The sequence below is a fragment of the Denticeps clupeoides genome, chromosome 18, assembly GCF_900700375.1.
Source record: "Denticeps clupeoides chromosome 18, fDenClu1.1, whole genome shotgun sequence".
Taxonomy (NCBI): Eukaryota; Metazoa; Chordata; class Actinopteri; order Clupeiformes; family Denticipitidae; genus Denticeps; species Denticeps clupeoides.
The window spans coordinates 16,092,943-16,107,357 of NC_041724.1; the positions used below are offsets into that span (position 1 = coordinate 16,092,943).

The 14,415-nt window shown below is 41.5% G+C and overlaps 1 protein-coding gene across 2 annotated transcripts in view; it reads right to left on the bottom strand.

Moving 5' to 3' along the window:
* fgf13a (fibroblast growth factor 13a) overlaps window positions 1–2,168 on the bottom strand; it is a 106,729-nt gene extending 104,561 nt beyond the window's left edge. The window contains exons 1-2 of one of the 2 annotated variants that reach the window (XM_028959512.1): window positions 1,973–2,168; window positions 1,562–1,756 (exon numbers count right to left, since the gene is read on the bottom strand). In XM_028959512.1, coding sequence (XP_028815345.1) covers window positions 1,562–1,610 — 49 coding nt within the window. In that variant the 5' untranslated portion in view covers window positions 1,611–1,756; window positions 1,973–2,168. The remainder of the gene's footprint in view (window positions 1–1,561; window positions 1,757–1,972) is intronic. The other variant, XM_028959514.1, reaches the window with a different exon arrangement.
* Window positions 2,169–14,415: the final 12,247 nt, after the last annotated feature.

The following is a 14,415-nucleotide window of genomic DNA, read 5'->3' on the forward strand; positions in this document are numbered from 1 at the left end:
TAATCCTATATAATTGGCATTAATTAAACAGAACGGGTGTGTTGGAATGGCAACAAGCGCTTAGTTGGCTGTACTGCACTGCATGCTTGCTGTGAATACGCCAAAGTCAGTCTCTTAACCCTAACCCTACATGCTTTTGAAAGCCCTGAATGAAACGTGCTTTTTTTTTTTTTTTCAGGATACTGAACAAACACACATGACCATGGGCTCAACAGCTATTGACCTTTATCAGAAGGAACGTTGCCTTACGGGGCCTGATTCAGCATCTTTATTACATCACACCTCTATCTCTCCTCTGAATAAAGGCCAGAGTCATGACGGGGGAGAATGGCGATGGAGTCAGTTCACCAAAACATGCATCCAAATGGTCTGTTGCCGTTAAAAGCTTCTTTATGCGGCTTCATTTTTCATCAAATAATGCACTATTAATCTTGCACGCTCATGTCAGAAAACATATGATCTCCTCAATGAAATCAATTCTTTTTTAAATTCGTACTGGGCTCCCAATTCTGGGCTCTCTGACTGTGGACGCACACACACTACGGCCGAGTTGAATAAATCAATGGAACGCACTAATAACAGGGAATAATTTGTAGGCTTGGATGCAGATGACATTAACAACATCCTGGTTGCCGTGAAAAGCGCGGCCCTTCCTGCCCTTCACACAGCGACTGTTTTCTGCTGCCAGATATGAGATGGATCACCTGCCTTTTTGCATGCAGACAGTTTTAAAAAAAAATGTGTTTGCTTAAAAGGAAGCATGTCCAAGAGGATCTTGTTGCAACAGCTGTTGGGCGCAACACTAAATCGTGCTGACCTTTCACCCCGCGACAGGTCTTCCATCCCTCTGCATATTCCACACATCTCCTCATATGGCCACTGCATGTGAGAGATTTTATCAGCTTTCAGAGCAGTAAAGATGTGGCTGCATTAACGCTTTTGTTCTATAAGAACAGTGAAGCCGTCTCCTGTCCTCTTCCTTGTCTTTGTCTGCTTCTTTTCACAGCTTTCACTGCCGGTGCAAACTGCCTTGCATGAATAGGAAATTGTGTAAAGATTTTTTTCAATAATTTTTATTACACCAATCAATTAATCTCTAAGGTTTCTTTGGCAACCCTGCATCCCCGTTGTCTCCATGGCAATGGAGCGCCCGCTTACCTCCCGAGAACGGAGCTTATTTAGGGTTTTTTTTTTTTTTTTTTTAATACGCAATAGGGCATTCTACCCAAAACAACCCCCGTCCGGCACGCATCGATCACCGCGGGTTCAGCCAGACCCGCCTGGGGGTGCGCGCATGGGGGGTGGGTGGGTGGGAGGATGGATGCAACAGGACAGCGCGGCGCAGCGCCGCCTTTCGTCACCGCCACGTCACAACCGCATCGGCGATCCGTTCTTTCGGATGGGGGGGGGTAACGTTTCTTCGACAGCGCGCGGGTCTACGGCCGATTACGGGACCGTCGGTGGACAGCGCGACGTGCGTGTGAAGAGAGAGAGAGAAAGAGAGAGAGAGAGAGAGAGAGAAGGGGGGGGTCATCAAGGCATCACACGTCTCTCCTCTTACCCTTGGAAGCATCCTTTTCTTCTTTAGGCTTCGCCACCTTCCCGCTCATAGATCCCAGTTTGGATGGTAATTCCCGACCGAGACAGAATCCGACCTCCTCGCCGTCCGTGGAGCAACACTTTCTTCTCGGAAATCTTCCCCAAATTCCCCCCCCCCAGAAAAACAGGGGTACCAGGTGGTGAGACGGAGGGGGTCCTGTGGAAAATACCAGTCGCAGTCAGACGAGCGCACAAAACACACAATGCACGCGAGAAAAGGGACAGCTGCTGGGACCGAATGCGACAGTCGCGTATCAATAAACGACGCTCCGAGACGCGCACGTTGTGGCACCAGCATCAGCAGCAGCATCATCATCAACTGCATGCGCTCCGGGCTCAACATATTACACAAAAAAAAGCAGACGCGTCTCACCTTGTACCCTGCCGCGTCTCACGGCCACATCAACGCGCGGTGGCGGAGAAGCGCGCGTCCACCGCGAACACCGGACACACAAAAGAAAACGGGGGCTCCCACCGACGGCCCGTCGACGTCAGACGTGACACGCGGCGAGGGCTGGGAGGGGGAGTCGCGTTCTGAGACCACGCCGCCCCCCACCCCGGCTCCACACTGGATCAACAGGGTCCCCGCTCTCCGGTGCGCATGCGCGCGCCTCCAGGTGATGTGTCCGGTCGCGCCGGGGCCAAAGTTTTACTTCATCATGTCAATACTACTAATTTTCTTTATTATTTTTTGTTTTAATGCAGTGAAATGTGCGAATGTGTCACGTACGTGGTAGACACATTAATAAGCGAGTAACCCCCACTCCCTGAATTTATCACCATAATCAGTCTGAAACATATTTATCTAAAATACATAATGCAAACTATATTCATATAAAAACAATCATCATAATGATCATTATTATTACTATTCTTATTATTGAAAACAGAATCTGGAACGTGAGTGATTAATGATGAACTTGCCACTGCACCCTGACTGATGAAGGTTTGGAAATCCTCCTATCTTTCTATATTTAGTGGGAGTAACTGAGCTCCGTGGAAAGATTCTCACAGGGAAGCGTCGCGGTCTCCTGGCCAAGGGTCCCAAGGGGGCTCTCAACAAAAAAGCTTCTGCCGGGTCCTTTCAAGGATGAAGAAGGAGAGCAGGAACCAGGACAAGCATCAGTGGACTGAAGACTTGCCTTTACTTAAAAAGCAGCATTTTGACAGTTTGGAGTTAATTCGTGTCTTTCTTTCAAATTGGTCAGTGGTGGTCTAACGGTTAATGAAGCGGCCCCGTAATCAGACGGTTGCCGGTCGAATCCTGATCCACTGAGGTGCCACCGAGCAAAGCACCGTCCTCACACACTGCTCCCCAGGCACCCCTCATGGCTGCACACTGCTCACCAAGGGTGATGGGTTAAATGCAGAGGACACATTTTACTGTGGCCACGGGTCAGGGAATTTCTGGAATTTCAGTAAAGGTATGTCCAGACAAGGGAAGTCAGTGTATTTGATCATTTGGGTGCATTAGGGAATTATCAGGGAATTTTGTTAATTGCATATAGTGCAGTAGCTAAAACCTGATGTGTATTTATGTGTCTTTGTTCCCACTGAGTGTTTTTATTTTGCTCAAAACCTCTCTGCTCTAAAAATGTGCAACATTCTAGAACATAAAATCTTTGCATTCTAAAAAGTCTGTGTCTACACTTGCTAACTTACCAAACATGCCAGGCAAATGTACATTTCAAGATATTTGGCTTGGAAATGATGTATTTAAGGACAGGCTCAACCAAGGTGACGAAATAAAACTAATGTAGAGGATTTCAGAGATGGAGTCAAGGTTTTGGTTTGGTTTCAACATGCCGAGCTGCCCATTTTCAACAACAATGATGTAAATTCAGTTTTGAATTCTGTAACTATTAAATGCTCAGCACCCATTCTTTATACATTTCTTTACACAGGAGATCATGAAAATGCTGCTTTATGGTCAGGGAAAGTCATGGAAAAGTCAGGTCATTTTAAGTCTGACTTAGAGGGGCAACTTTGTTCTGAAAACATGGCATTACAGAGATGATGCGAAATATACATTTTGTTTAAACCATCAGTAAATCTCTGTAAATTTTAAGTTGTATAATGTGACTTTGTCTTTCTAATAGTGGCTGTTGATAGAGATGTATGGCACTGTCAGGATTGACTGCAGCTGGGTTCATCACCCAATCACCTGTGCCCAATCCTGACAATGCATAAAACCCAGAGATTTCTGCCCCTTCGGAATCTCCGGCATTTTCGTGAACTCAGTCATGAACTTGACTTCCGTTAGTGTATGTGTTTATGTTTTGAGTTCTGGCAATCGCCACATTCCTGCGGGTTCGTTTATGTTAAATTGTTTTCGGCTCTGAGCCATTGTTGAATTGTTTATTTTATAATAAAAACCTGTTCCCAGCATGTCACACCTCCGCGCTTCCTTCCCCCGTAAGTCCGTAGTCGTGACAGGCACATGCATTACGTGGCTTTTAATAATGCCACATCTTGATATTGATGTATTGAGCACGACCCTAACCCAAAGTAGCGGAGACATCATTATACTGGTAACTCAACTATTAACTTGTGAATCATTTACACACACACACACACACACACACACACACACACACTGAACCTGATCATGTGTCAGTAACATTTTTCATGGGATGCTGAAGTAATACCTATCACAATTCAGAGCACAGATGCTGGAAATCTTCCACATTTGAATGTTATGAAATTCAATTGTCATTTTTTTAAAATCTTTTTTTCAATTTGATGCTAATAAATACAAAGTGCACCCATACCCTGTTCATTTGGGTCATGAGCTCCATCAGTCAATATGCCTCGCCCCGCCATCTCACGGTCACCTAGGTCACCTAGGTCACAACGCTCAGTAATCAATGGCCTGAAAATTTGGCAACTCTGGTCTGCATTAGACCCTGCCACTCACAAAACTGACAAATCTATAGGACATACTGCTAATCCCAGTGGTACCTGGATTATGTCTGATTTGAATATGAAACTGTGCAGGCAGAATATTTCAGACATTTTCATTATATGAATGTTTGCACTACAGTGTCTCTGATTCAATGTAATTTGAGCAAGGTTTTTTTTACTTTACAACATATACGGTATGACGGATATATCTTTTATAAGCAATATGTTATAATTAATATTGTTATGTTAACAGGTGAAATGGGAGGTGAAATCACATGTAGTTGAAATCCATGATTGTTGAGTCGTTGGATGATTGTGGGTTTAACACTTGTCTATGAACCAGAAGGCTACAAAGTTCCATGATCAAACCCCGCTTACTACCATTGTGTCCCTGAGCAAGACACTTAGCCCTGAGTGTCTCCAAGGGGACTGTCCCTGTAACAACTGATTGTAAGTCGCTCTGGATGAGGGTGTCTGCTAAATGCAATAAAAACCCTGATATAAATGTATTGACCAGGGTTGACATAGGCAATATAGGCAAATGCTAAGGCCACCATCCATTCATCCATCCTTCCTTCCAAATGGAGGAAAAATAAAACACTCCATTATTGCAGTTGGCATTAATGTGTCTTAATATGAAAAGAACAAACCAACCTGAATATACCATCTTAGCAAAGCCTTTTAAGTAGTAGTAGTAGTAATAATAATAATAATGATATGTACCTTTTCTTACGAGGCCACCATGCTCTCTACTGAGCTCTCAAGTGTCACACAATAACATTGAACTTCACTCTTTTTAGTCTTTGTCATGCACTCCCACCACATATTGTATTGTTTTACCCGGAAAAATAATTTGTAAGCCAATATGCCGCAGCGCCCAATATTTTAGAGACCCCGGCACAGCAGAGCCTCACTATAAAATGAGCATGTCTTTCCTGGAGAGTCCTACAGCCTCTTAACCTAAAGTTTTATAGCCTGTTCAGAACAGGATTTCACAGGATAACTGACATTTTCTAACATTATTATCATCTATAATGTTATTAAAAAATCTTGAATTATTTTCTTCATTTAATTAGCCTTCAACAAGCTAAATTTCATAATTTTTGTTAAGTATTTTTAATTTGAAATTGGTTTATTTAAATAAAATCCTGTCTAAGACTAAGCTATTCAGTTCCTTAAATCTACACTAGCAGTGTAGATTTGCAAGGAGGCGAATCTTGTCTAGGGCTACAGATTTGTTAGGACCTGCCCTGTCATTCACTTTTTCGATCAAGGTGTTGTTATAAATCTAGGAATTTAAATTTAGAAACCTACTGCACCATTTAAAAGGCATAACATAAAAGACATAACATACACAGATTGGCCATAAAATTAACACCATTCACTAATTGAGTAGGTCTGCGTTTGCAAGCAATACAGTCTTGAACAGTTGAGTCATAGATTCCACTAGACCGCTGAAGGTATGATGTGGCCGTTCACCATACATGCCTGTAGAAGTGGGCACAGATCAGTATGGGCACCCATACCACACAACAAGTGTAAGGTACTCTATACCCTCACACCTGAACACTTGAACCTTTTCAGTTGTCTGGGCTGCAGTAGCTAAAACACAGAAATTTTGGAGGAGAAAATGTTCTATTGCAGTCTAATATATCGTATACCCTTTGCCAGATGCCACTGTCCTAAAACAGTTAATGTCATTCACCTCTCCTGTCAGATTATTGGTGTTGATTCATTTATTTGATTCATTTACAAGTCCTTAATATAAATATATTCTTCTTATTGTTATTATGGAGAAGTACAACGTCAAGAATAGTCAAATCCGCAGTCTAAATCTGCCACTGGATGTTGGATTATTCCAGGAAGTCTTTCAAAAAATAAAAAGATACATTGGGATTGGGAGTGATTTATGACCTGCTGCTGCAGGGGGATGTTTGGTTGGATCAGACGTGTCTCCTGAAGAGCCCAAGTGAGTTCTGTGTACTGGAGGAGGCTGATAAGAAACCATTTGGAATTCTTTTATTATCATCACGGTATTGATGTAAAGACTCACAGTAAGCTGTAAGACCACACGCCCCTGTGATTTCACAGACATCTGGGTCTCCACCAAGCCTTTGGTGAAGCCAACATTAAGAGTCTTTGTATCTTTGTTGCCCTCAACCTAAAAAAATACATTCCAATGTAAATGATGAGGTAGTTTATTCATTTTATTTAAAAGCTTTAAACCTTGACCTTGGGACTGTAAGTAATAAGAAAAATGAAAAATTGGGATGTTGAATGGGCCATCTGTTACTCAACGAGAAGCCAGACGCCATTTTAAAGTCAATAGTTTATTGTTTTGATTGAGGTCAAAGGGCGGGTCACAATGTAGAAAGTCATATGGTTTCCGTTTAACCAAAGTTTAACCACTTTAACCACTTTGACCATTTACTTGAACGTTTTTTCGATTTTAAATGTACATAAGGATAAAGACTGAAGGACAAACCAAAAACTAAATCCAACAGCATCATCATATAATACCCCTCCACAATGAAAACCACAAAAGACAAATCTCCTGAAGGTTGAGAGAACACTTTTTTTCTGCCCTCATGCCCCCTGTCTCCCGTCTTCCAGTCCAGCTCAGGCGCTGCTTGACGTTTGGTGGGAAAACAGCGTGGCTGTCCAGCAGCGACTGCAGCCGTGTACGAGTCAACACAGAGAAAAAGGTTCAGCTGTCCACTCGATGCCTAGAGAAGAGGCAGAGACAAGCAATAAAAAGGAATGGGAAAACCACAAGTACACGCACTGCTGTTGAGTGCATAAACATTCAACATAAACATTCATCAATATGCAACACGATTCAGCAGAAGATGCATATCCTAAAATTTGAAATAAAAAACTAACGTGAAAAACTTTCTTCTCTCCAATGGCTGAACCGCAACGAGCTGCGCCCTCTGGTGGTACTTTTGGGTACCGTGCCTCTTGACGCTTGTGATTACGTCACCAGGCAGCTTAATGACGTTTTAGCTGACGATTGTCAGAACAAAGTGGTGATGGTCGTCTTCACAGCATGAGTCACACACGCACCCAAACACTTCTCCACTGTAAATTAATTATTTATATAAAGATTGTGAAAAGGTCAATATTTTTTCTGAATTAAAAAGATGACATCATCAATATTCAATACATCACTGTTCATTACAAAACATGAAAATCAACAAGTCGCTCTGGACAAGGGCGTCTGGTAAATGCTCTAAATGTAAATGTAACCAAGCGACTATATCTCTAAGCTATGATTTACAATAAAAAGATTCAAATTACAGAAATACCCATATTTTGAAAAGTATATTTATTTATTTATTTGTATGTATGTATTATACTTATTTATACAGTATGCGTTGAAGAGATAAGGGTTTACCAAATAATTTATTTAGTCACTAGTACATTTACAGCGTTTACATAATTTTACAGCATTTATCACTATAATTCCTAGTCTTTGAAAGGCAGTATAGACCAAGATCATAATTACAGTATGTCCCCCAGTATACTGATGTGTTCACCCAACATCAACTAATACACCATAGTTGAGTATGCCCCCCCCCCACAAGGAATACAATGATTTGCAAATCCTATGTTCAACTGAATACACTACAAGGACAAGATGTCTCTTCAAGATGTCTTTTCAAATTTTCATTCGTTTTCAATATGAGTGTATCAAATTGTATGATTTGATTGTAAATAGTTGTAGTAAATTTGAAAAGATGTGTAAAAGTCTTCTGCCAGGAGACCAGACCATCAGAAGGACTCAATTCATTGTCTAAGACCAACCCACTATCATCACCATGGACAGCTCCATTCATTTTGATATTATAATGACACTTATTTTAGACATGGAAAGGGTTTCCTTAGATCATTTAAATGTAAAAATTGTTTATATTTGAATACTGTGTGTTCATTCACACACACACCACGTTCCAGACGGTTCTATTGGTTTATTTACATTACATCAATGCTAAAATATTAGGTTTGACAGATTACTTGAGTGTTCACTTTTTAGATGGCATGTTCTAGCTGTTAGACTTCTTTCATGATACTAATGTTGTAGAGTTTATATGGTGTTATTAACTGCTAGCTGCAGTAGAAATACTAGAATTACATTTACATTTTTGGCCTTTATTATACCCTTATCATGAGTTACTTACAATACACTGGAACTTGAAAAAAAGTATGAAGTTGTAATTAATGTAATTAATGTAATTAATCTGTCACACCCAATATTTTGTCATAATGTAAACAAACAGGTTACAGCAGGCATGTCTGGTTTATTTACATTTCAGCAATGCTAAAATTTTAAATGTGATGTGATTTTATTAGCATATTACTTCAAAGTTTAGCCAGTGTTTACTTTTAACAGTGTAAATATCAATTTTGTTGTGATGTACAGTTCTGCTTTACAGGACAACTGCATTGGCCTGGATCGCTGCTGTCAGCATGTTTATTCCAATTTCTCTTATTCTAACTAAATATCAAGTGTGCGATATAAATGTCATCAGCAGGCCATACTGACCAGGGAAACGGGCCACCAGTGAGCGTGTTATGGGTGTGAGGCATTACCCTTTCTGTCTCTCCCAGTGAGTGTGCTAATTAGCAGAGGTATTCTTTTTCAAATACCACATTAATGTCAGCGCCTCCATCCAGGGTGCCGAGACACCGAAGCCTGTGGTCTCTTTCCATTTATAACCACAAGCTAGGCTGATGGGAGGGGCCAGTATCCCTGAGGAAAGGTTGACATACGATCACTGACTAGCACATTCTGCCCCATATCCATCATATGTGAAGGAAATTATTAGCCATTGGCCACATGTAATTAATTAATGTAATTATAGACATGGCCACAAGTCTGGTGTCATTTTACATTGGTATAATAATTGGTTTATTCTAACTATTCGGTGTCTGATACTTACTTAAACGGTGAGTTGAAGTGAAAGTGATTGTCATTGTGAAACACTGCAGCACAGCACACAGTGACACATCAAAATGTGTCCTCTGCCTTTATCCCATCACCCTTGGTGAGCAGTGGGCAGCCATGACAGGTGCACGAGGGAGCAATGTGTGGGAACAGTACTCTGCTCAGTGGAAAGTAGAACCACTGGTGTATTAAAGCAATCACCCCAACCCACACTCACACACTGCATTCATTTCCAACGATCAATAAAATCAAGAAAGCACAGTCCCTCAACAACACACAGCTACATGGCTAATGTCGCTAAGTATTTATTCTCGGCACAGAGGCAGGGCAGCTGCTTGATGAGACTAATGAACAGTGGAATGTGACAAAATGGAATAAACAAAAAGTAAATACTGCCCACATGCGCACACACATATATATACATATATTTGTATGTGTGTGTGTAAAATATCGCGATTGCACTGCCCTCAGTGTGTGTTTGTTTGTTTGTTTGTGTGTGTAGATATAATAATTTTTATGATGGTCATAATGGTGATACTTGGGGAGCCAACAAGTTATGAAGAAGAGGTGACTTTTCATTGAGGCGTCATAGGGTTTTCCACAGCTTACATCCATCATTGATCATAAATTATCATTAACTGCAGCTTTATAGGAAACGAAGCTTCAGTCCAGTATTGTTTTTACAACCCCAAATCGGAAAAAGTTGGGGCAGGGTGGAAAATGTCAATAAAAAAATAAAGCGGTAATTCACAAATTTCCCTTAACTCCCTTAACTCATTGCAGACAGTATGAACACAAAATAATTCATGTTTTTTTTTGTCAACATCATTTGATTTGTAAATAAACATCCATTCTTGCCATTCAGGCTTGCAAAAAAAGTTGGGATGGGGGCAATTCAGGGGTAGTAATGAGGTATAAAAACTGAATAATGATGTGATTTGAAACTGGTGATGTTAACAGGTGATTGCAACCATGATTCGGTGCGAAAGCAGCATTGAGGAAAGGCCCACTCCTTTAGGAGCAAAGATGGGCAGAGGATCGGCAAAATCTTTGAAATGATGAAGAAAAATGTTTCTCAAAGAAAGATAGGAAGAGATTTAGGCATTCCTCCCTCCACAGTGCATAACATAGTGAAAAGAATCAGGGAATGTGGAGAAATTACTGTGCGCAAAGGCCTAAGGTGCAAGCCTAAACTGAATGGCGGTGATCTCCGAGCCCTCAGATGGCACTGCATTAAAAACCATCATTCATCAATAAGTGATATAACTGTGTGGGCTCCATCTCAAGCACTACAGTACGTAGTTACATTAGGAAATGACAGCTAAAACTGTACTGTGCCAAAAGGAAGCCCTACATAAATACTGTCCAGAAGCGCTGTCGACTTCTCTGGGTTCAGAGGCATCTGGGATGGTCCATCGTGCAGTGGAAACGTGTATTGTGGTCAGACAAATCGGTTTTTCACATCTTTTTTTTGCACCATCAATGCTGAGAAGTGTATGTCAGTTTTGGAGGAACAAATGCTGCCTTCAAGACGACGTCTTCTCCAGGGACGCCCATGCTTATTCCAGCAAGACAATGCCAAACCACATACTGAGCGCATAACAAAGGCATGGCTGCATAAGAAGAGGGTGCGGATGCTCGACTGGCCTGCCTGCAGCCCTGATTTGTCTCCTATAGAGAATGTTTGCCGCATTTAGAAACGAAAAATGCGTCAACAAAGACCCCATACTGTTGCGCACCTAAAACGTTGTTTGCTAGAAGAATGGGACAAACTAACAACCTGCAACACTTAGTCACTTGATTTCTTCAATGCCTAAACGTCTTTTAAGTGTTGTTAAAAGACGGGGGAGCTGTACAAAGTGGTAAATGCTGTGCTGTCCCAACTTTTTTGCCTAAATGGCAAGAATAGATATTCATTTACAAATCAAATGATGTTGACAAGAAAAAACATGAATTATTTTTCATACTGTTCATACTGTCTGCAATGAAATAAAAGTTAAGGGAAATTTGTGAATTACTGCTTTATCTTTTTCTCCACCCTGTCCCAACATTTTCTGATTTGGGGTTGTAATTCAGCTCTTCCCAGTTCCATTTGAGAGGCAACACTCCCCCACAGTGGCCTTTGAAGTGTTTCAGATAGAACAGACAAGGATCCTTCAGCTACCCCCAGCCGAAAAAAAAAAAAACCCTGAAGAGTGATTTACACTCAGACATTAGATCCATGCAGAAGGTTTTTTTTTTTTTTTAATTTATGACTTCAGCTCATGAGTCACATTTAACTCCTGTCTGTTAACTGAGTAAGATAGATGGATAGATATAGACATAGAGAGAAAAGCACTTCTGTAGTGTCAAGGTTGCCCTCAGTCTGCTTGCTATTCTCAGCATGTTGCACACCTCTCCTTTAACCTCTTTTTTCCTGTTTTCCCTTTTTCCTTCTCCAAAATGTTCAACCCTTGGCTGGAGTAATTACCACAACTCCCCCCTGACACCAGCATTTTTCATTTCTGAAAGACTTCCACAGACTGGTGTTGCATCTCTGCCTCTCCTGCACCTTTTAAAACCCTCAATGACACCAAGAGCCTAGTTGTAGCTAAAAGCAAGTGACTGAAAGCTCCAGTGGTGAAGAATGATCCTTCACACATTCACACATTGCCTCATGATTGGAACATTTTGTTCCTTTAATAGTTTCCCTTAGCTTGTCTACAAACATTAATGGAATAGACTATCAATAAGCATGTAAATATGATCAAATAGTGCATCAACACATGTTTTGGTAAGGCTGGAGAGAGAGCCTACCCTCTTTGTCTTCCCCAGACGGGAGGCCTCCGAGCCAAACGTGTGAGGTGTTGGCCGTCAGGACCGCCTACCCTCTTTGTCTTCCCCAGACGGGAGGCCCCCGAGCCAAACGTGTGAGATGTCGGCCGTCGGGACCACCTACCCCCTTTGTCTTCCCCAGACGGGAGGCACAGGGGGTGTGACGTCAGAAACAACAGGTTCTGATTGGTCTGTGACAACTTCCTGTAGGCCAGGGGTATAAAGGTCTGTTCACATGTGGGGAAGGGATTTTCTGGTTTTTGAGTCTGCTCTATCATCTCATTTTTTCTCATGGCTCTCTCTCTCTCTCTCTCTCTCTCTCCCTTTACTCTTTCTTCTCATTTTTGTTTTCTCTGTAACCTTGGTACCTTTTTTACATACAATATTCACATGTAACTGCAATAATAATTTACCCGTGTTAATAAATTAGGAACTGTTCATTTTTTATTGTGCCATGCCTCTTTCTGCCAGGTAACATCAAGTTGGAGTGGTTGAATACAGTGCATTGTGTGGAGGGAGAAAGAGTTTTTTACACTCTGTTCTCTCCCCACGGTTTTTTTACAAATTTTGGTTCGGTGCAATACGAGAACCTGGAACACTGGTGCAGGAAACCTTTTATAGTGCAGACTGCAGGTGCAGGCACTTAAGGGGGCATGGCCTGCAGTGTTTTGAGAACTCTCTTTAGGTGGGCAGAGCCATGAAGAAAGTTTTTTCAACTTAACGGTGTACCTACAGTTAATGCCATATTTATTAGCTCACATTTTCTTATATCTGCTCACATTTTCTTCTATCAATTTTAGTATAATAGTAAAACATCCAACACTTTCATTGTCTTCAGGAAGCATTATAATAAAGGTAATAAATGCAGGGGGCTGGCTTGCTATGTCACCTGGTCTAGGCCAGGTGGGTGGGGGAGAGGAGACCAGAGATAGGTGACATATGATGGATATTTATTTTAAGGAACAGGACACTGTCATATGCTTAATCAAAAAAAAATTTGCACATACAGCCTGATCTTGTTTAGACAGTAAGTTTCCACTGAAACCAGCTCATAATCATCATAAATTGGCCTAGCATGGCTATAAGGAAATAAATTGTCTTAGAATGTTTTTATGGTTTTCTGTGAGACACAATGAGAGTTAATAGGCAGAAATAAGTCCTGGTACAAACTACAGCAGCTCCGCTGATGGCCACCCTGAGTACGGCCCTTCAGAATCTATAAAGATGAAAGCCCCCTGAGTACCTGCCCTCCCCCCAGCCTCACCGCCCACTGAAGAAAAAAAATCACTGTGGCGATCGATGGCACTGAGCAGGCAGCCCTTTTTTTATCTGTGGGCTCAGACCCTGATCCTTCACTTCCTTCCCCTGCTACTGTGGCTAATCTAATTGGAGCTGGCAGCAACTCCCAGCAGAGTGCTGAATGTGAGTCTGGCATGAGGAAAAAGAGAGATGGATTACTTAACACAATGCTTTTGTTTGTTTTTGAGATACTAAATTCATATTCACTAGCGTATTACCCTTATTTATACAATCAATAAAACACTATAATACTGGTAATCATGATTTATTGTATTAAGCACTGATGGACATTTACAATTTAATAGAGAGAAAGAGGAAGAGAGGACTGCTGCCATACTGGCTCAGCAAAATCTCCTCCATCCAAAAAGAACCCAAAAGTCAAGTGTAGATGGTGAAGATGAAAAAGCAGAGGACCTGCTGATCCACTTCTCCACTGTAGTCACTGAATCATCACAGGCTGTGCAGGAGCAGCCAGGCCGCAGAAAGAATCATTGGTGCTGCCCTGCCCTCTCTAAAGGAGGCAAAAGTGCAGGAAAAATCCTCTCTGACCCTTCACTCCTCCTGTCATGCAGACCACACCACAATCTCATCCCTGTCACCATCGTCCACTTAAACTGAACTGTAACACCACAGCCACACTTGTTTTCTGACATGCTTTCTTGCTTCCTGTTCCATATCCACAAAACGAATTATACTAATACTAATATCATATGTTCCTTACTCTCCTTTTATTGTCTATTACTATTGTTGTGTGTATTGGGTTGTCTTGTTCTGTACATTTTGTTTATATCTGTACAAAACATTTGCATTGCATATCAAATATTTTTCTATTTTGTTCTTCTATCAGGGCC